The sequence below is a fragment of the Delphinus delphis genome, chromosome 3 (genome assembly GCF_949987515.2).
Source record: "Delphinus delphis chromosome 3, mDelDel1.2, whole genome shotgun sequence".
Taxonomy (NCBI): Eukaryota; Metazoa; Chordata; class Mammalia; order Artiodactyla; family Delphinidae; genus Delphinus; species Delphinus delphis.
In genome coordinates this window covers 50,865,046-50,888,484 of record NC_082685.1, presented here as the reverse complement: position 1 = coordinate 50,888,484, position 23,439 = coordinate 50,865,046, and the positions used below count along the sequence as shown (strand labels likewise).

The following is a 23,439-nucleotide window of genomic DNA, read 5'->3' as shown; positions in this document are numbered from 1 at the left end:
AAGGGTTGACTGAGTGCCTTTGGACATGATGACTGGCTTTCCCCAGAACAAGAGGTCCAAAATAGGAGCTACAATGCTTTTTATCCGAGTCTTGGAAGTCAATGACTGTCATTTCTAGTGTATTCTGTTGATCATACAGACAAGCCCTGATCCAATGTGGGAGCAAAGTATACCTGGGTGTGAAAACTACAAGGTAAGGATCATTGGGGGGCATCTTGGAGGCCGGCTACCACTGTGTCCAATGTCTAAGACAATGTCTAATGTCTAATTCATGTCCCAAACTGAATTCGTGATCTACCAGCCATTCTCTAAATCTGCTCCTCCCTCATTTTCCCCATCTCAGGCCAAACACCTTGGTGTCATTCTTGATTCCTTTTTGTGTTTCATACCAACAATTAATCTGTCAGCAAAACTCATTGACTCTACTTTGAAAATATATCCAGAATCCAACTTCTTCTTACTCTCTTTCAGTGCTGGTCTAGTCCAAACTACCATCATTTCTCGCTTGGATTATTCCTTCCTAACTTGTTTCCCTACCTCCACTTTTGTCCCCTCCAGTCTGATAACCATGAGGCAGCCATAGTTATCATGTTTAAAAATAAAAAACTAAATCAGAAAATTTTATTCCTCTGCTTAAAACCTTCAGTGTCTTCCAGTTTCACTCAGAATAAAAATTCAAAGTCCTTATCATGGCCAAGAAAGTACCCCATGATCTGGCTTCTTACTACTTCTCTAACCTTTTCTACCATCACTTTCCTCCTGGCTCACTCTGCTCCAGCCCTATTGCTTTCCTCCTTTCCTCAAACTTGCCAAATTAGTTCCTGCCTCAGCGTCTTTGCACATCCCTGAAAAGCTCTTCTTCCTGATATCCACATGACTAACACCCTCCAGACCACTGCTCAGCCCATCACTCTCTCTCCCATCACGTTGTCTTATTTTTCTTTATAGAATGTATCCCCCCCAACATATGATATAGTTCTTTATTTGTCATCACTCTCCTCCTGCTAAAATAGATCTCCAAGAGAATGCCTATTTTATTCGCTGCTGTATCCCCAGGGCCTATAAGAGCGCTTTGCCTATGATAGGGTTGCAATCAATATTTCTTGAAAGAAAGAAAGGCTGAATGCAGGAATTGAAAGAGGTTAATCCGTGCAGAATTCATTGGCCAGAGTGCCTGGCACACAAGGAGTATGAGTTATTATTATTTGATATGTCCCAATCCTAAGGGGCTTATTCAATCCAAGGAAGAGAGGGCAGTTGTCTTCTAATACCAGAGGAATAACCAGAGGGAACTGGTGTCTTGTCGGTCTACTGTTGCTATTTCCTGCTTAAAAAAAAAAAGTCCCTACTGCAGTGGAGCTTTGCACATTCCTCCTGTTTGCTTTTCTAATCTGTAAGGATGGCAGACTGAGGTCCCTATGAAGATCTTTGAGAATGGGGCATGGACTATTTCTGGTACACACACATCCAGAGATGCCACTTTCAACCTTTTCTCCCTGTTGACACTGCTCTCTATGTGTGAAGCAACTTTCTTTTAAATTGAGATAATTGTAGAATCATAAGCAGTTGTAAGAAATAATGCAGACAGAACTTTTGCACACTTTTCTTAATTTCCCCCAATGGCGACATTTGCAAAATTCTAGTTTTATGATTTTGCAAATCATAATCAGAATATTGACATTGACATGTCAGACATGACAATCAGAATATTGACATGTCCATATAAATGGAACCATACAATATGTAACCTTTGGGGATTGGCTTTTTTCCTCACTCAGCAAATTCATCCAAATTGTTGCATGTATCAATATTTCCTTCCTTGTTGGAGGGAAGCATGGAATCGCATTCCATGGTATGCTGTGTCACACAGTTTAACCATTCACCTGTTTAAGGTCATCTGAGCTGATTCTTGTTTGGGACTATTATAAATAAAGCTGCTCTAAACATTTGTGTACAGGTTTTTGTGTGTGAACATATGCTTCCATTTCTCTGGGATAAATGCCCAGGAGTGTAATTGTTGGGTCATATGGTAGTTGCATGTTTAGTTTTTAGAGAAAATACCGAAGTGTTTTTCAGAGTAGCTACCATTTTACATTACACCAGTGAAGTGCGAGTGATCCAGTTTCTCTGCCTCCTTATCAGCATTCAGCACTGTCAGGTTTTTTTGTTTTTTTTCTTATGTTAGCCATTCTTTTTTTTTTTTTTTTTGGCTGTGTTGGGTCTTTGTTGCTGCGCGCGGGCTTTCTCTAGTTGTGGCGAGCAGGGGCTACTCTTCGTTGCAGTGAGCGGGCTTCTCATTGCAGTGGCTTCTCTTGTTGCGGAACACGGGCTCTAGGCGCGTGGGCTTCAGTAGTTGTGGCAGGCGGGCTCAGTAGTTGCGGTGCACAGGTTCCAGGGCATGCAGGCTCAGTGTGGCTCGCGGGCTCTAGAGCACAGGCTCAGTAGTTGTGGCACACGGGCTTAGTTGCTCCGTGGCATGTGGGATCTTCCTGGTCCAGGTCTCGAACCTGTGTCCCCTGCCTTAGCAGGCGGATTCTCAACCACTGCACCACCAGGGAAGTCCTAGCTATTCTTAGAGGTATTTAGTGTGAAGCAACTTTTTAAAAAATCCCTTTTAATGTAGTTCTCCTAGGAAAACAAACTGTCATTTCCATAACGAAGAAAGACTATTCCAATTGACTGACAGACTATTTGGCTGTCAACTCACCTTGACTTTGCATAACTAAGATTCAAGTGACTTTTACTGAAGTGACTTTTCTCTGAGCCAGGTGGGCTGCTCCAGGTGACCCAGACTCAGAAGAGACTGATATTTTGATGCACGTGTTGTTCAATTAGCTGATTATTTACAAATGTACAGACATGAGAGGGTCTGTTTGTAAGCATGAGCTTCCCAGTTTGAAATTCCACCAAAGCTTAATTTAACTGCATGTAAAGGAAGCAAATTGTGATTGTAAGTTTCACAGAGAAAATTCAGAGATGACCCTCAACTTCTCTTATTGTACATCTGGGACATTCTTAGCCACACGCTGGAGAATAAGGACCAAAAAACTCCCCATAATCCCTCCAAAAAAGTGGGCACAATACACTCTGATTTTGGAAAGCCTGTCTAATCCTGTCAACACTTGTGTGAAATCACACCATTGACAGTTCTTCCTGGTAGAGGCACAGTTACCCTCAAGCCAAGAAAGTGAACTTGGTTTGAATAAGGATGGTTTAGATGTGTTTTCTTCTTGTAGTGTTACTCTCTCTTTTCAATGCCCCGTATTAATAATCTCTTTAGTCTTTGATAAACTGGCATCTCTTTTTTTCTCCTCATGTGAAAATAAATAAACTGAGAGAAAAGTCAGTATTTGTCAAGTATCCATTTTAATGTCCACCTTAATTAACTAAGGAAAGAACATTCATTTAAAATCAGTTTTACTCTGTATTATCCAAGAGCAGTGCCTAATAGATGATAATGGGCTCAATACATATTTGTTGAATGAAATTTGAATGAACCACATAGTTCATATGTCAGTGTTTGCAAGTGAGGTGATTAAGTGAAGGTTACAGGTATGGGCTTTGGAATCACTCATGGTCACGGCTGGGTTTTCTCACTCATTAGCTTCATGACTTTCTGGGATGCAATGTTCTTGTCTATGAATATTGTTTACTATACAGAGGTACTGTGAGCGTGAGAGGCAGAAATACACTGAAATATTTAGCATAGGGCCAGTACAGGGTATGTACTCAACTTTGGGTTTGATTATCATTTCCAGTGCATGACTATTTTAGACCACCAGAACCTGAGCTCCCGAAAGGCAGTGAATGGATATAACTTTTTAAACTTTTGTCTCTGCCCCAGCCCAGAACACAGAATCTGGTACCTGGTAACCAGCACTAAGTATAGGTGTGTTGAACTAGTACATATGTGTACGCATTGCCTTCAGGGTAGCCCAATAACTGAATGACTGAAACCAGTGCCTCATTCATTCATGGACTTCAGATGAGTCAGTTCTGTGCATACAACAAATAAAGTATATGGAAAATTCTGGGCCATGGCTACTGACCAAATCTGAACCAACTGTTTAGCAAATGGAGTGAGTCGGGCATGGGAGTGGGATTGCCTGTATTGTATTCCACTTCCACTTCTGGAAAAGCAACTCTTCTATAGATGCCACTTTCTCAAGACACAGTTTGGAGTTCAACATCTACATTCAAAATACTAGTTTATATCCATCTATCTATTTTATTCTATTCAGTTTATAAAAGTAGTAACATCACATTTGAAAAATAGGGGGAAAGGAATAAATTATCCAGGGTCTCCAAACCCAGATATTGCTACTGTAATCATGTCTGTTCTACTCTCTGTGTTTGGTTAAATAATGCCCTTGGTCTCTAGGAAGTTGGTATCTCAACACCCTCACCTCTGAAGTAAGGCTTGAAAAATTTGTTCTATAAATACATTTGAAAAGTACTTTGAAATTCTTGCAGAGGAGTGATTTACTGTGATAAAGGCGATTCCTATTCCATATCAATCATGCTATCAGGTTCTTGCCTAGCCCTAGGCCTAATCAAATCACTTTTACATTTCTCTTTTTAAAATTTCTGTCACTTGGGGGTAACACTTCATCTCTGTAGTGGAAAGAAGTAAAGGGAAAATGTGGATAAGCATAAAGCAAGAAGGGGAGGTGAGAGGGAAGAAGAGGCAACAGTTGAATGTGGGAACGCTCTGGGCTTGCTGTTGGAGGATGTGGATGTTACTTCTGCTCCATTGACAGATGTGCAATTCTGCGTAAATCCTCAGTCTCTCTGGGCTTTTTTTCTCATACGCAAAGTTGGGGAGGAGGTGTCAGTGAAGGAGTTTCACTAGATGATTTTTAAGTGCACTTCGCTTTTATCACTCTACGGTAAGGGGTCCACAAACTGCGGCCTGCAAGCCAAACCATATTGGCATCTGTTTCTGGACACCTGCGAGGTAACAATAACTTTTACACATTTAAATAGTTGAAAAAAAAATCAAGGAAACGATATATTGCGAAAATTCTCTAAAATTGAAATTTTCATACGAGTTTTATTGGAACACTGCCATAATCGTTTGTTTACATATTACCTATGGCCTATTTCATGCCAAGAGGGCAGAGTTGAGTAGTTGCCAGAGACCTCATGGCCCACAAAACCAAAAATATTTGCTGTCTAGCCCTTTACAGAAAAAGTTTGCCTACACCTGCTCCATATATATATAGCATGCCTGCTTATTTTGGGTTGACCCATCTCTTTTACATGAGGTGTGTGCTCATCAGGTATTTTTCATAGTGTTATGATTATAATGCATTATCCCATATACTGTTCAGCTTTCTAAGAGGAGGGACTCTGTTTTGCTCACCATTGGAATCCTAGCGCCTTACACAGTGCTGGTATATAGCAGGTGCTCAGTATTTGTTGTTAAATAAACATTCTAACACCAGTGCCAAGCCAGTCATTTCAAAACTCCAAAAGGGATTTTTCATCTAGTACAGACTAAACTGTCTATTTCAGTGATTTCAATTTTTTTTTTAATTATTTTTAAAAACTTTTTTTCTGACGAAAATCCTCCCTGCACTAAACTCCCACTGAATTTTAGATAGGCAATGAAGAGAGAATTTTTGTAAAAATTGGAATCCTTTTTCTTCCTAAATAAAAAATATATTTAAAATACTGGTAAAATTGAAATGGCCTCAGCTTTTTACAACCGTTGCGCCACGTTTTAAAAATGACGATTATTGGAGTCCAAGGCATGGTTGCCATAGCATTTTGCATAATTTAAGCACAGCAGCAAAAGATACCGGTATGTGTGCCGAGCAAAATGAGTGTACGAGGAAAAAAAGTAAAATTTTGCGTTCTGTACGATATGTCGAACGTGAACGTATTTCACGTTGTGTTGCAGATTTACTACAGCTGAGTCATTTCGGGACACGAGTGTGTGCTTCCAGGAAAAAACGAGACGAAGGAGCCAGTCTGAGGGTCTCGCCGGGTTCCCCCACGCACTTCCAGCAGCAGACAGCGGTATTCCGCGGCGGTCGGCGGCGTGGTCAAAAAAAAAAAAAAAAAAAGGCGCCGCGGCCCCTTTAAGAGCCACAGCACCTTCTCCAAGATACCATCTTGCACCAGGAGTTCACTTAAGCTCTCTACCTACCTTGCTAAATCCCTCCTCCTCCACTGGGTACGACAGGCGGGCGGGGCGAACGAGCCTTTTCATTGGCTTTGCGCGCACGGCCCCTCTGTCTCCTATTGGTTCCCGCGCCCGCCACTCGACGCTATCTCCCGCCCTTTCGTGCCGTCGTGCTACGTTGAGTGAGGGCTCTTGGGTTAGTTCCTGTTAGGCCCCGGCCGGGGGAGTAGGTTGAAGTCTCCTAAGATGCCCGGTGGGCTGGGGCACTGAGAGCTCTGAGGAAGGCGTCAGGAGGCGGCGAGGGGCGACCCGCGGCAGGCCCGAACAGGAGCGGCGGCGGAGCCCGCCTTCCCTGCACCATGCTCATAGAGGATGTGGATGCCCTCAAGTCCTGGCTGGCCAAGTTATTGGAGCCGATGTGAGTGAGGCAGGCTGGGCCGGGGCTGGCGAACGTGGGCGTTGGGGGCCCGTGGGGGTGTGGGGGGAGGGGAAACGGCGTGGGGGAGGGCGGAGCGGAGGGGCCGCGGTCGGGAGGTCCCGGCGACGTCTTCTCTGTAGTACTATCACCATTGTGAGGGTGGGGGGGAGGGAGAGCCAGGGGCGTAGAGGCGGTGTGGCTGGGGGGGCCGGGGTGGGGAGGAGTGCGGGGAGGACTGCGAGGGTTTTTTAAATGTAAATATTGGGGTGCTCAAAGGGGCTGAAGGAAGTGAGGGAATTTAAAACATTGCTCTTTGAGAACTGAGGGAGAAAGCGGGGCTGTCGAGGGATTTTAAAATTTGAATATCGGGATCTTGAAGGGAGTATCAGGATATCAAGGGCTTTACAAATAATATTATTACGGGACTAAAAGATCTAGAAGCAGAATATCGAGGACCTTTTGAAAACATGAGAAAGGGAGAGTAGGGACATTGAGAGATGTATAGCAAGTACTGAGTTCTAAAGGTTCAAGAGTATTGAATTAAAATAGGGTAGTTGAAAGGGATTTGTGGGCATCGAAATGTTTTAGGAATTATTGGGAACCTGATAAGCCTATTGAGGGATGTTATTATTGAGGAGTTGATAGTGCTAGGAGAGCTGATGATTTTTAAATACCATTAGGGATTGGGAAAATTGAGATTTTTGTAAGTTTGATTGGGGGTTGAAAGGACTACCCTGGTATCTAATTTTATTGGAGGACGAGCTGGGAGGGGTATACCGGCAGCTTCTAGGGATTTTGGGATACAGGTATTGGAGTGATAAAAGGGGGGGTAGTAGGAAGAATGAGTTTTGTAAGTCCTGAGAGGGCAACTGAAGATATTGGGGTGTAGGATTATCGGTGCGGGGCTTGTTTTTTAAAAAATATTTTGGGTAGTGTTGTGGAAATATTGCTGGGACCCTTGAAAGGAATAGCGGCAGTATCAACTTTCGGTTGGTTTTATAATCATTTTCAAGGGGCAGGGTTGTGAAGTTCTTATTTGGGACACTGGGGCACAGGTAGTCTCAGAAGCATATCTCCATGAGCAAAGAGGGAAAGCTGGAGTGAGAGTTGGAGAGAGGTGCTATCTCACTCTCTCGGGAAGGAAGACATGGGAAGGGATCATTTGCTGCCCCCTTGTCACTTCTTCTTACTTATCCTCCTAGTGGAGGGGAGGGCTTTCTGGCTGAAAGAAAAGGGGTAGATGAAGAGAAGGGTAGGCTTTGATTCATTAGATCAGATCACTTTAGTGGAAAAATTGAGTTTTTGCAGAGGCAGAAAGAAGGGGTAGTTGGGGAGGTGTGGAGGTATGGTGAAGTTGGGGCTGTTGGGAGACAGCTACTTTCCTGTTGGTATGTTTCCTTGTCCTCCTGAGAAACCCTGTTAACTAACTTTTGTTGTTTTGCCGTTTTGGTTTCTTGGGTTGGGATGGTAACACTTAGGAAGACTCATCTGTAGTCCAGTGTATCAGCCTTGTGAAGGAAGTAGAATGGGAAAGGGAGACAGCATTAGGAGCATTTTGATGTCTGAAATGATATTTATTTGCTTTCTGAGGACGAGGAGTGTGTGAGTAGAGCACAGGTATGAATAAATGTACACTAAGAGCCTCTGAGTTTTACATTAGTGATGGTCTGATTAAAGTGAAAGGGACTTCTGGACACCCTTGAAAGTTTTATAGAAGAATATGGGCCTCTTGAGTGTTCATCATACTTTCCCTACACACAGTAACAAGCTTGGAGCACAAAGATGGAAATGCAGGTGGGAAATCATGAAGTAGATTTAGTGAAATTGACCATATATGGAAGAGGCTAGAAATAGAAAAAGGTCTATTGGAATATTGTTTACCTTTGTGTTTTTAGTTTTCTGGTAGAGATCCTTTTGAAAGTATTAAATGTGTACTTTATGTTTTGGGTAGAAGGTGACAAGTTTTAACATTATAGTTAATTGCTATCTTTTTTTAAAGTTCCCTGAAATGTTTTGGTCTGGGTAATGTTTTTTGGTTTCTTTCTTAATGTCAGAATTTAGTTTGGGTGGGAACTTAAACCTCCTAAGCGTGTTTTCACTAGGGTTTTTTTTGACTATTTACACTGATTTTTTCATAGATATTCTGTAATTTTCATGGGTAAAAATTATCTTTCGAAATGATTATTTCTGTTTAGTTTCCCCATTTGTTTTGAGTTATATGTTCAACTTAAAGCTCACATCATGCATCTTTTCTTTTAATAAAAATTTTGTTACTTTTTTAGGGTTAAAAAAGATCTAAAGTCACTGCTTAGACTTTAATAATACAAATGATTTTCCTAGAACTACAAAATTAAAATACTTATTTTTAACTCATATAAGTAATGATTTTGGATGAAGGTGTTAATAAGAAATAGTAAATGCAAATGCCGAGGTCACGTATATTTTCATTCTTAGTATGTTGTCATGGGAGATTATTTTTCGTTTAGACATCCTAAAATGTAATAAATGATATGCTAAAGTGGGTTGTATTTGTAAATTTACTTTTTGCATATTCCAGATTCAAGAAAATTTTCATAGGAGATTGGCATGTTGCTACAACATAGCATTTCAGAGCAGTTGTTAGGCTTTCATATAATGTAGTTGCAGTGGATATGTTGGAATCATGCTGTAGCTGTGTACATCATTTCCTATTGCACTTTCTTATTTAGCTTAATTTGAAGTTAACTCAATTTAGGGAGTTCCCTGGCGGTCCAGTGGTTAGGATTCTGAGCTTTCGCTGTCATGGGCCCAGCTTCAATCCCTGGTCTGGGAACTAAGATCCTGCAAGCCACACGGGTGACCAAAAAAAGAAAAAAAAGTTAACTAAATTTATAAAAGTTTTTGATTTTTAGGGATTTTTAAGCATGGTCCACCTCGTCATAGTGAAACGAAGGCACGTAACAGGATATTACTAAGCCAGTCCAGTTTGTATGTGATTATTCCCTGTAGACAAATAAGAAATCTCATGCTGTTAGAGCTTATCTGTTTCGTTCCACTCCTTTTGTAGGTGTGGGACATATCTATTACTTTACTAGAGGAAAATCAGAAGGAGGAAGGCTAGAAGAAATGACTCCTTAGCTGGCTATGAGAAACCCAGTACCATTTTTGTTGGCAGTGTAGTAAAGGGGAGAGAAACCATCTTAGTCAAGGAGTTTGTCTCTTCCTACCACTGCATGAACAGACTGAACTCACAGATCTTCTTTGGGGTCCTCATCTTTCTTCACTTTCAAAACCTCCTAGGTATCCTAGTTATAGAGACTGTGTAGGGATTATGCTTAAGTAGGACATGTTGGGTTTCTTTATATTAGAAATAATTGCTCATTTTAAGTATTTGGACTCCTTAAAGGTAAGGGTCTAAGTAAACCTTGGGGATAAATCAATCACTAGAGAAATTTCTACAAGTTTAGGAAATGTTCAGGCAAGCAGTTTTCAACAACAAACATGCGTTTCTACCAAAAATGCTGTCTTTAATGAGGAATGTTTTAAGTTATTTATATTACATACGTTAAATACGTACAAATACATCTAATTTACTGCTGCTTGTTAGGCTTATTGTAAAAATTTGTCTTGTGATGGTCATTTTGTAATGTATAGAAATATTGAATCACTATGTTGTGCACCAGGAACTAACATAAGTGTTGTAGGTCAATTTTACTTCAAAAACAAACAGACAAACTCATACAAAAAGAGATCAGATTTGTGGTTACCAGAGGTGGGGGGTGGCGGGAGGGGAATTGAAGATAGTCAAAAGGCACAAACTTCCAGGTATAAGATGTATAAGTACTAGGGAAGTGAAGCATGACTAGTATAATTAATACTGCTGCGTTACATATGAAAGTTGAGAGTAAATCCTGACTTCTCATCTCAAGGAAAAAATGTGTATTTTTTCTTTTATTTTGTGTCTATATGAGATGATGTTCACTAAATTTATTGTGGTAATCATTTCATGTATGTAAATCAAATCATTAATGCTGTACACTTCAGATGTATATAGTTCTGTATGTCAATTATATCTCAATAAAACTGGAAGAAAAAAAAAGCTATGAATAACAAAAAATTGTCCTGATAATATGTTTTAAAAAGAGTGATGGGGTTTGTAATATTTTTAGACAGTTGTATCCATCTATTTATCTATCATGTATCTATTTTAGTAGAGCATCATTATGTGACTTAGGGCATTTAGCTTCTAGTTCTGTATGTGATTCACTGTTTGACTTTGGAGAGATTGTCTAACCTTCCTGTATTAAACAGAGTTAATATGAGTATTATGATGCAGGCTATAAAAAGTGCTTTGTGTACCTCAGAATCATTAAATATAAATGAAATTTTATGGTTTTTGAAATGTGAAAATATGTTGAACTCTTTTTGCAAAAATATTTTACTTACTAATGTTAAGCGCTGCTACCTCTTACAAAGTAATCAGTCTAGTGCATGACAGGGTTAGATTCTCCTTACAGGCCCTATAGGTAGGGACAAGAATTGCTAGTGAAAGGACTTGGTGTGCAGTTTCTGTGAGTTCAGGTCTTTGTAAAAAAAATGCACCAGGAGATTGACTGTTTCATTTCTGAGTATGATGGAAAAGGCAGCAATAAGGTTCATTTAGGTCATTTTATGACTCCGTGGTCAGCGGGTGTATACTTGGGTTGAACTCTAAAGTTTACATGCTGCTTATAGGTTTGCAGTCCTTATCAAGTTAACTCTGACTAGTAATCTCTGCAGTTGCTCAGATGGGAAGAAAAATCACCATGTAGCAGCTGTTAGATCACATCTCCCTGATAAATAAACTACAAGGGTAAAATGAGTATTTTGTAAATATGTTCTTAAGATCAAAAAGTAGTGATAATTTTCTGAAATATATGTAGTGGCTTTATAGAAATAGTGTGCCTCTAAAGTCCTGTGGGACTTGTTTAAGGAGGCCGTTCACTATTTCACAGAAAGAGACTTATTTTGACCGGAAGACTTCTTGGCAAGTTATAGTATACTAAGTTAGGAAGGTATTTGTTCTTATGTCCTTTGGTCCGCCTCCTAAACATTTCTGACTTCATTCTCCCTGGCCCAATTGTTGTAGGCTAGAAGCCATATATTGCTTTTATAGCCTTATGTTTCCTACCACTGTCTTGTCTCATCCTCTCACAGTGTTGTTACTTCATTATTAATCTCTTTTTTTAAAGCATTTGATATTTTGTACTATAATTATTTGTTTTCATTTCCATCTCTTAGCCTGTGACTGCAGGGCAAGGTCTGTCTTGCTCAAAGTAATTCCATTACCCAGCAAGATGCTTGGCATTTTGTTAAGACAGTAAATGTTTAAATGAATCAATGTCCTTATATGTATATTTAGGTTGGTCACAATTAGAAAAGTAAGATTTTGTTTTAGTAGTCTAATATTCTGGGTGTGCTTAGCTGGGGGCTACTGCACTAGGAGCCATAGTCCAAGTATCACAATGAGATACAACTGAGAGTCATATATTTTCCCCTCCAGATAAATCTAGGGATATTTTCTTTTACATCATATTCATTTATGAAAGCCCCTAATTAATGAAGGGGAGTATGAAAGCTTTCATTTGAAAAGAAGTAGAAGTACCAATATTTGTGTTTCTTAATATGAGTTAACAGGTTCTTAGAAATTAATAGTTATTTATTCACTTATACTCTGATAAAATCAACTCAGATTTTACTTATTTTTCCAGTACTTTCTTATCAAAGGAATATTCTGAACATAGATCTCAGTGTCAGACTTCCTGTTTTTTTACTTTTTTATAAGTAGAAATAAAAGCATTACGTTACAGAAAATGTAGAAGGGACAGAAGAGGATAAAATTATTTGTATATATTTATTTCTAGTTTCTCTTCTGTGTATGAACTTTCATGTAGCTGTAATTAGACTCAAATGTAAAATTTTTTTCTTTCTTTCTTTCTTTTTTTTTTTTTTTTTTGCAGTACGCGGGCCTCTCACTGTTGTGGCCTCTCCCGTTGCGGAGCACAGGCTCCGGATGCGCGGGCTCAGCGGCCATGGCTCACGGGCCCAGCCGCTCCGCGGCACGCGGGATCCCTCCAGACCGGGGCACGAACCCGTGTCCTCTGCATCGACAGGCGGACTCTCAACCACTGCGCCACCAGGGAAGCCCTAAAATTTTTTTATTTTTGGCTGCATCAGGTCTTTGCTGTGGCACGTGGGCTCTTCTTTGTGGCACGCGGGCTTGTCTCTGGTTGTAGTGCGCAGGCTCCAGGGCACATGGGCTCTCTAGTTGAGGTGCACGAGCTCAGTAGTTGTGGTGAGCGGGCTTAGTTGCCCTGTGGCATGTGGGATCTTAGTTCCCTGACCAGGGGTTGAACTCGCATCCTCTGCATTGGGAGGCGGATTCTTTACCACTGGACCACCAGGGAAGTCCCTCAAATGTAAAATTTTTTATCTTGATTTCTCCAGTTGACGTTAGCATTTTAATATTTGTGTATTGTTTCTATAACCACTTTGGATGCCTAATGTTTCATAAACATTCAACAATAAGAGTGGTTACTTTGACTTTACTTTTTCTGTTAAAAATAATGCTGTTTTTATGTAATACATGTATATGTATTTAGTGTCTCTTAGGTACCCATAAAATTTTCTACGTTTGGCTTTATTTCCTGAGGTTTGTTTCCCATAAGTACAACTACTAGTCAAAAGAGTATGGACATTTTTTAAAAATTAATTAATTAATTTCTTTATTTTTGGCTGCGTTGGGTCTTCGTTGCTGCGCGTGGGCTTTCTCTGGTTGCAGCGAGCGGGCACTTCTCTTTGTTGCGGAGCACAGGCTCTAGGCGTGCAGGCTTCAGTAGTTGTGGCACGTGGGCTTAGTTGCTCCGCGGCATGTGGCATCTTCCCAGACCAGAGCTCGAACCCATGTTCCCTGCATTGGCAGGCGGGTTCTTAACCACTGCACCACCAGGGAAGTCCTAAGTATGAACATTTTTAATGGCTTTTGATACACGTTAGGATCAGGTTTTTTTCCTGTGGTCCAGTAGCGTAGTCATTAGTTGTCTCACCTCTGAAACAAAAATCACACTGAGGTAGAACGTAAAACAGCACACATTCAGAAACATGTAGTAGATTTTTCTGAAAATGGACGAGGTTTAGGTAGCCTTGGCTTTTTCCTAAAGTGGTTAGTGGTGTTTCTTGGCTTGGGGCTTCAGGTAAGGGAGAACCTTTACTCTTTGTCCTTGGGATTGGGTATATGTCTAAATCTGTAAAGCTGAGGTGCTAGCTCAGTAGATGTGTCAGAACCTGCAATGGAGATTTAGAAGGAAAAAGACAAATTTGAGGTTTTTACAGATAAGAGATTTTTAGGACAATATTTCTGTTCACTTCCCCTAATAAAAATTAATTCTAGTCAATTTTTATTTTTTAAATTAAAAGATAGATAATTGAAACGTTCTTAGGACATTATTATGCAAGATGTGAATTTTAAGGAATCCTCATTTGTAACTTCCATTAAACTTAGGAAATTTCTTTTGTTGGTTCTTTATTTTAACTGAAAGGTGATTATTGGTTGAGACTTATAACACATTAATTTGTTGTGCAGATAAACATTAGTAAAATGTATATGCTGTGATAGATTTTACTTGCATGGAATTGCAGCTGAGTTTTAGTTCCACAGGTAAGCTGTCTGCCTGCTCTTGAATGGATCACATGATTTGTCTTTACAGATTTACAGATTTAGGTATCTATAAAATGAATAATAATTGATTGATTATGCTGTTAGGGTCTTTTAAAGACTATAGTAGAATAGTAATTTTAGGTGGATATTATTACCTTTTCTAATCTCTTTGTTATAATGGAAGCCCCTTTTTGTCTAGAAACGTGTGTATTTAACATAGCCATGGCTCCAGAATTTTAAAATGTCTTTCTTTCCAAAATGTACTTGTCCCTGTAGTTAAACAGAAATGAATTTCCATAAGTTTTGGTTACAAATGAAGAGCTAAAAGGTTTTAAATACTCTTCTTGGGTAGTGCTTTTTGTGTAAGAGAAGTAGGAAGTGGCCCTGCATTTGATCCTATCAAGGATCTTAACCATGCTCAGATTTTTGTGACACACTTCTGGAAGTCTTGTTGGGCTACTATTAGTATTGGTACCATAGCTGCTACTGTATTATAATTGTCAGTTTTTAAAGATTATATGGTAAGTGGTGATGAAAGAATAAATAAGAGCAATCATAGAGGTATAGAAAATTACAGCAAAAAACTCCCTAATGTATTTAAGTTTCAACATGACTCATTATTTCAGACTGGCAATTTCCTTCACAGTGCATTTATGGATACATATTAGGAGCTGTTAAATTTAAATGGTCCCATTCCTTTGTCTGTAAACATGCTTTTGTATTTGGTGCAGAATTCTAACTATCAGTTATTAACAGTCAGTTGTTCACTCACATTAAACAAATATTTAGAATCTGTGATCACTCTTTTTTCTTGGTGTCTAGTCTTTTTCTACTTTTTTACCTTCTTGTAACTATTCATCTTGAGGTTTTTTGGCTACGCCCAGGCCTTCTCTAGTTGTGGTGCACGGGCTTCCTTCCCATTGTGGTGGCTTCTCTTGGTGCAGAGCGCGGGCTCTAGAGCGCAGGCTCAGTAGTTGTGGTGCACGGGCTCATTTGCTCCGCGGCATGTGGGATCCTCCCGGACCAGGGCTCGAACCCGTGTCCCGTTCATTGGCAGGTGGACTCTTAATGACTACGCCACCAGGGAAGTCCCCCATCTTGAGTTTTAACACTGTCACATCAAGAAGTATTTCATCAGAAGCAACCTAACTCTGCATTTGTTTTTCAGAGTCTGAATACTAAATATATGTATAAGATATCTGGGTTTGTTTAACTCACCTCATATATCCAGTAATCTGAGTTTTGCCTGTTTCTCACTAGATACTTTATATCCTTACCCAGTGTTAATACCTGTTAGGTCGTGAGACTCCTTGAAGGTCCCTATAACATTGGGGAAAATAACATTGCTTCTTTTCTTCCATTCTTACTTATTTAAAAAAATCCTTTCTCTCTGTGTTTAGAATATCTTCCTTATCCAGGATCTGAACTTTCTAAGTAAAGGTAGAGATGTAATTTCTTTTTCCTCTCCTCCATTTGAATGCTGATTAGAACTATACTGATCAAAGGTCTTACTGTCCTCAGGAGTGAAATGAAGTCTATCTACACATCTCTATTTTAAGGTGTTTATGGAGGTGCCAAGGTTGGCATGGCATGGGCAACATTTTTTTTTTTTTTTTTTGTGGTACACGGGCCTCTCACCGTTGTGGCCTCTCCCGTTGCGGAGCACAGGCTCCGGACGCGCAGGCTCAGTGGCCATGGCTCACTGGCCTAACTGCTCCGCAGCATGTGGGATCTTCCAGGACCGGGGCACGAACCCGTGTCCCCTGCATCGGCAGGTGGACTCTCAACCACTGTGCCACCAGGGAAGCCCGGGTAACATTTTCTGAAAGTGGAAATGCTATATATCCATTTTAGAATTTAGCAGTTGGATTTATTAAGGTAATCTGTTCATAATTCTCCAAAATGTAATAGTTTTTACTTAAAAATTCCAGCTTTCTTTTAATTAACATGTAGCTCATCATCTGTGTACTTATACTCCTAGTGCACTTTGACCTTTGCCCATCTTTTTTTTTTTATAGTTTTGAGTTTTGTAAAATTGACAAAATTGCAATTTGCTCTCTTAGAATTTGGTACATAAATGAGCATGGATATTTAAAGAACCAGCCTTGCCTGAAACAGTGTTAATATTGACAATGAAAAAGTCTGCTATTTTATTGGAATTATTAATTTTAAAAGTATACATTACACTAGAAAGGAAGTAAGGGTGCTGGTGCTTGTTTTTTATTTAGTAATCTCATAAAGTTATTGGAAATGTGATTGATACCCTGAACTGAAACTTTTTAACTTTCTGATTGATGGTAGAGGCCCAAGGATTATAGAATAAGATTAGTTAGATTTGAATAGTGTATTATAGGGATATGATCACTTTGCTTGCATAATGATTTTATTTACTGTCATTCTGAATTTTTTCATTTTACCTTCACAACAGTGCTGTGAAGCCACAAAGGATATGTTACTTAAGTGTACATTTATGGGGAAAATAGAATATAAATATATAAGTGTGTATATAATTTTTTTTTTTTTTTTTTTTTTTTTTTGCGGTACGCGGGCCCCTCACTGTTGTGGCCTCTCCCATTGCGGAGCGCAGGCTCAGCGGCCACGGCTTACGGGCCCAGCCGCTCTGCGGCATGTGGGGTCTTCCCGGACTGGGGCACGAACCCGTGTCCCCTGCATCGGCAGGCGGACTCTCAACCACTGCGCCACCAGGGAAGCCCTAAATATTTTTTATAAAATGGAAACTTTCTATTTCATGTAATATATGTAAAATGTTAAGTCTGGCAAATTGCTACTCAAGGATCATGTGCTGCCCTGGCATGGAGATAATTTTGAATGTCAAAGTCAGGTTACTACTACTGACTAGAAAAAAAAGAAAAAGTGATGTAGACAAAGGTTATCTATGCTGCCCTTTCACCACTTCTCTTGTCCTTTCTGTTCTCCCAGATCTTTTCTTTCTTGCTTATAGCTGCTGAAGTGTTTGCCAATAATATTTAAGGTGACATCCTTCTTGTGTTCTCACTTTTTATCTTAAAAAGATCCTTAAGATACTCACTGAGAAGATTAGTAGTGGAAATTGATTGCCATTTTTAGATGTTGGTGCTTGGGGTTATAGGGAATGGGGAAAGCTGTCGCATCACACTTTCCCTGCTTCTTCCTCATTGATCATGTGGAACCAATAGTTCCTGAGGATACTGATAGTGCTTCTGCAGGCTGGGAGTCAAGCTGCAACTTAAGGGTCCGTTGCCACTCTTTCCCTATTACCACTGAGAGCAAATAAATGTAGATTTGGTCCAAAATTCTGAGTATGATTAGAACATTGAAAATAGGAGACAAATTATTTTATAAGAATAAGCAGAAAAAGAAAAACTTACTTGTACTATATATATGCTCTTTGTTAAAATAGTCGCCTTTGTTTGCAGTCACTTTTTAAAATAAAGTTTTTGGCTTGAAGCTTTCTAAGGTAGGGGTGACTTCATTAATGACATCAGTGTTTGAAAAAAATGTTTAAAAATTTTTGTTTTCTCTTTGTTTAACTAGATGTGATGCTGACCCATCAGCCTTAGCCAACTATGTTGTAGCACTGGTCAAGAAGGACAAACCTGAGAAAGAATTGAAAGCCTTTTGTGCCGATCAACTTGACGTATTTTTACAAAAAGGTAATTATTATAGGCCTTCAACCAAGTATTTAAGTAAAGATTTTAAATTTAAAACTTCCTGATAAAATCTTGAAGATAAAGCTTGAAAGGAAGGAAATTGGTCAGGGTCCTTTAAATACTTGAATATACCTATTCATGCTTAATTATTTATTGTGTATTTTGGCAAAACTTTTTTTCCCTTTCCTTCTCTGCTTCTCCTATATTGAGGCAGTGGTAACTCAAGTGCTTTTTAGGTGAATGAATCCCTTGCAGCTTGTGGTAGAGCCTGGTTGATGGTTGAGGGGTAGCAATTTAAGGATAATGAAGTTGCTTCTTCTTACTGTTTATTAGGACAATGAAGGTATCTGTTTTTCTTCTTCCTGGCCGGGGCTTCTTGATATCCAAGAAGAAATGGGCATGATCCTCTTCTCTTTGTGTCTTTAACTTCATCATCTTATCAAAGTCTTGTCCGTAGTCTGCGGAGCTTGCTAGGGGCCTCCCTGCTGCTTCTCTGACCTCATCTCCTACCATTCCCCCTCACTTTTTCTATTCTAGCCACATTGACTACCTTGCTGTTTTTTCAGCATGGCAGACATGTTCCCAGCTCAGGGCTTTTGAACACTGTTTACCCTTGCTTGAAACATGGTTTCTTATGGTTTCTGGTCTCTTCTCAAATGTCATCTTCTCGAGTGGTTTCCCCTGAGCATCCTGTATACAATATAGTATACCCCATACCCCTAATCACTCTCTCTTCTTCCCAGCCTTGCTTTATTTATTTTTTTTTCATGGCACTTGTTACTCCTTGTCATGTTATATGTTTATTTGTCTGTTTATCTATGTGTATCTCTTTCCCCACCTCCCCTTTGTCTTTCCATTTGTTGAGATTGGTGACTCAGAACCTACAGGCTTGGCATGTAGAAGATACTCAGTAAATATTGTTGAATGGACAAACAGGAATGTGGATAATTCATACTTACTAGTTGATCTAGCTGTTGGTGATGAGACGATACCCTTTAACTCAAATATTTACTGAGAAAGAAAAGATAGTAAATATGGCTTCTCAATCTAAAACACAGGATTACATATTTTGGGGGGCATTTTTAAGGCTTTTTATACATAATAAATCTAACACAGGATTCTTCCAGTACCGATGAGTATTTTCTTTTCTAAATGTATTAATTTATATTACTTAGTTTTAATTAAAGATAGTAATGATATATGTCTTTTAAATTACAAAAGTAGTACATGTTTTAAAAAATGCTTTAGAAATACAGAAGCATATGAAGAAGGTCTTCTGAACATGAAGACTTTTGAACGGTCTGATTAATTTGTCTTAAAGTTATGTGTAACAAGAGCTCACAATTTTATAATCATGGAAAATGCTTACTGCACAAATTAATAGCATAAAAAAGTTTATGAAAAGATGCTTTTCTGAAGAAAAATTAATTTGACATTTAGAAATAGCTATTTATGTAAAATGTGTAATAGTTGCAGTGTAAGCAGAGTCTGTGTTGTACTTCTGATATGCTCTTTAGCTGTTCCTGAGGGGTAGGACCAATGAAAGTGATTTAACTTTGGTTTGAATAACATAATATAAATATTTTGACATTTAATTTGTAATAAATTCATCTGTTCCTCCCCATTCAATTAGTCTGAAGAGTTATAAAATAGAGCATCCCTTAAGTAAAACACAAAATGATATTTTCATATCACTTCTCATATCAAAGTTTATTTTTCAACTGAGTTAAAAATATTTTTAATTAAATTTTTGAGTAGGCAGTACATTTAATCTAACAATATAATGATATGCCATGAAAAGTCTCTCTCACCTCATCTGCTCCCTTCCCACCTCCAGTGCACAACTTGTCATTTTTATGTCCTTTCAGGGTTTTTTTAATGCAAATATAAATAGATAAAATATTTAATCTTATATCTTTGAGAGTTGATATTATCAGTACGCATTCTTTTTATAGCCACTCTGTTCTGTTCAGTTGTCATATAATTTATTAAATAGTCTCTTATTCATGGACATTTGGGTTGTATCCAATCTTTTACATACTCAAACAAGCAATCTTGCATATAAAACATTCTGTACATGTGCAAGTATGTTCAAAGGGTTTTAAAACCCAGAAGAGGGGTTCTCCCCCATAAGGGTTAGGCTCATTTTTAGTTCCACCAGCAGCGTATGAGGTGTCCCACTTTCCTCAGCTTTGCCAATAGTGTTGTCAAACTTTTGGTGTTTGTTTGTGTAACACATATTATTTCTTCTCCTAGAGACTTCAGGTTTTGTGGATAAACTATTTGAAAGTCTCTATACTAAGAACTACCTTCCACCTTTGGAACCAGTTAAGCCTGAGCCAAAACCACCAGTCCAAGAAAAAGAAGAAGTTAAAGAAGAGGTAATGCAGAGTTTTCTTTTGCCTGTGGGCGCTTCTTAGATCTTATTACCAGTATCATTCTTAGCTGGTAGTTGGCCTCTTTAGAGCTCTCTTGATGGAAGTTTCTGGGTTTTGGGCATAGTGCAGATTCTTTATCAGGGCTTCTTAGTTCCTTGGACTTGAGGAGTTGGAAGAATTTCAGATAGCTTGTTTAGTGTTACAAGAAATATTTTAGTAATATTGAGGAGTTCAGGGAAATCTTTTCCAGTGACTTTTAGAAAAAGAAAACTTGGTTAAAAATAGGCTTGACTACCTCAATGAGAAACACCGCAACGAAGAGTAGCCCCCGCTCACTGCAAGTAGAGAGAGCCTGCGTAGCAACAAAGACCCAACGCAGCCAAAAAAAATAATAAAATTAAAAAAAAAAAATAGGCTTGACTGAAAGTAAAGTATTAATGAAACCTCAAGAGAAATCATTACATCATTTTCATGTGAAGAGAAACCATTTCTTCTTTTTTAACCATATAGTTTTTTTTTAGTTAATGGAATTATAAACATCACTTTCAACATAGGAAAGAAAAGGAAAATAAATGTTTTTACAGTGTTGAAGTATAAAAACATGATTTAGATGGTAGTCTAATTGTTTGAACCAAGGAGGAAATTTTACGGAGTTCATTTGTAATTCTTTTTATATATAGATGTCATAGTATTTAGTATTACATGATGAGAATATGGGCTCCAAAATTAGGCTGTATGAATTAAAATAGTAGCTTTAAAATAAGTTATTCTTTGTTTCATTTTCACATCAGCAAAATGATGATCATAGTAGTACTTATCTCATTGAGGATTAAATGAGATTTATACACCACCCCCCACCCCACACCCTAGTCCAGTGCCTGGCACATAAATGTTGGTTATTATATAGAGGTATTTCCCAACTTTTGTTTTTGTTATAACTATTTAATAAACTTTTTATTTGGGAATAATTTTAAACCGAAAAATTAAAAGAATACTACCCAAAACACCTGTTTGTCATCTACCTGGATTCATCTATTGAAGATTTGCCCTGTTTGCTCTCTTTATATATCCTCACCCAGAACTATTTTTTCTGAATCATTTGGGGGTAAGTCAGATACATCATGACCCTTGATCCCCAAATGCTCTGTGTATTTCATAAGAATAAGGATATTCTCTTAGATGGCTTTAGTACCGTTATCAGTTTCAGTAAGTTTAACACCTATAAAACACTTCTAAAAAAATATTTATTTATTTATTTGGCTGCACTGGGTCTTAATTGCGGCATGCAGGATCTTCATTGTGACTTGTGGGATCTTTTTGTTGCGGCATGCGAACTCTTAGTTGTGGCATCCAGTATCTAGTTCCCTGACCAGGGATTGAACCCAGGCCCCCTGCATTGGCAGCATGGAGTCTTAGCTACTGGACCACCAGGGAAGTCCCCTAACATCAATAAAACACTTCAATCTACTGTCTTCTTCTACTGTTTTCCAGTTTTGTCAATCGACCCAACAGAGTCTCTTTTTTATAGCATGTTTTTTTTTCTCTCCAGTACAAGATTCATTCTGAAGATCACATGTTGCATTTAGTTGTCATCTCTGATACATTTTTATCCTCATTTTTTTTTTTTTTTTTTTATGGCTACACCATGCAACACGCGGGATCTTAGTTTCCCAGACCAGGGATTGGACCCGTGCCCCCTGCAGTGGAAGCGCAGAGGCTTATCCACTGGACCACCAGGGAAGTCTCTTTGATACAGTTTTAAATGCTAGCTTGATTGAACTGATCCAACATTAAAAGAAAACAAAATGTAGCTATACTTAATTAAGATCACTTGGGCTTCCCTGGTGGTGCAGTGGTTGAGAGTCCGCCTGCCGATGCAGGGGACACGGGTTCGTGACCTGGTCCGGGAGGATCCCACATGCTGCGGAGCGGCTGGGCCCGTGAGCCATGGCCGCTGATCCTGCGCGTCCGGAGCCTGTGCTCTGCAGCGGGAGAGGCCACAACAGCGAGAGGCCCTCATACCGCAAAAAAATTAAAAAAAAAAAAAAGATCACTTGAGATTACTGTCACTTTTTTGTTTTTGGCTCATGCGCTCTAGTTGTCTCGTAAAGTCTTTTTAAAATAGAAGGGGCATGCAGCTAGAGATTATCATACTAAGTGAAGTAAGTCAGAAAGAGAGACAAGTACCGTATGATATCACTTATATGTGGAATCTAAAATATGGCACAAATGAACCTATCTATGAAACAGCAACAGCATCATGGACATGAGAACAGACTGGTGGTTGCAAAGGGGAAGGGGGCTGGGGGGGTGGATTGGGAGGTTGGGGGTAGCAGATGTAAGCTTGTATATATAGAATGGATAAACAACAAGGCCCTACCGTATAGGACAGGGAATTATACTCAATATCCTATTATAAACCATAATGGAAAAGAATATTAAAAAAAGAATATATATATATATGTATAACTGAGTCACTTTGCTATACAGCACTAATTAACACAATATTATGCATCAACTATACATCAATTAAAAAAGAAAAAAAAAAGAAGGGGCTCCCAGTATGTTTCTTCAAGTAATGGAAATAGGAAGAAACTTTACTTCCATACTTGATAGTGTATAATTTTTGGTTTAAGGTATAGGTTAGGGAATTCCTGGCTCCCCAGTGGTTAGGACTCCGTGTTTTCACTGCCGAGGGTGTGGGTTCAATCCCTGGTCAGGGAACTTAAAAAAAGGTATATGTTAAATCTTTTTATAATAAGTTAAAATTTTTGCAGTGTATGTCCTTTTTTACAGTCATTGAAGGTCAGTGGATTGGAAGTGTCTGTTTGAAAGACAGCTCATTTGAATATGAGGAAAATTGCATTATTTTGAGTTTTGAAAGAACAGTTTAAAAAACCCAAATTGTTGCACTATTTCATTTTGTATCTTTGTAGTAAATTCTAATTTTGAAAATTATGAAAAATGGATTTCAGCTTCTGTATATGTATAACTACCCCAAATGATGCTGTCTGGCATTTTCCCCATTTTCTAAGCTTTTATACGTAACTTAATTGTCATTACTAACAAATAATAGCTTGTAGAATAGTGTGTAAATATAATAGTTTACAGTAATTGTTAGATAACATTGAAGGAAGGGGATTTGAGGTAGCACTGTCTTTGGCTAATTATCTCTTTTTCTGGTCTGT

General features: G+C 38.8%; 1 protein-coding gene across 6 annotated transcripts in view; it reads left to right on the top strand.

Annotated features, from left to right (window-relative positions):
• Positions 1 to 6,322: 6,322 nt before the first annotated feature.
• The window catches only part of RBM27 (RNA binding motif protein 27), a 66,829-nt gene continuing 49,712 nt past the window's right edge, over positions 6,323 to 23,439 (top strand). For all 6 annotated transcript variants that reach the window (XM_060008606.1, XM_060008602.1, XM_060008605.1 and 3 more), the window contains exons 1-3: positions 6,323 to 6,548; positions 17,758 to 17,876; positions 20,130 to 20,254. In XM_060008606.1, the coding sequence (XP_059864589.1) occupies positions 6,490 to 6,548; positions 17,758 to 17,876; positions 20,130 to 20,254 (303 nt within the window). In that variant the 5' untranslated portion in view covers positions 6,323 to 6,489. The remainder of the gene's footprint in view (positions 6,549 to 17,757; positions 17,877 to 20,129; positions 20,255 to 23,439) is intronic.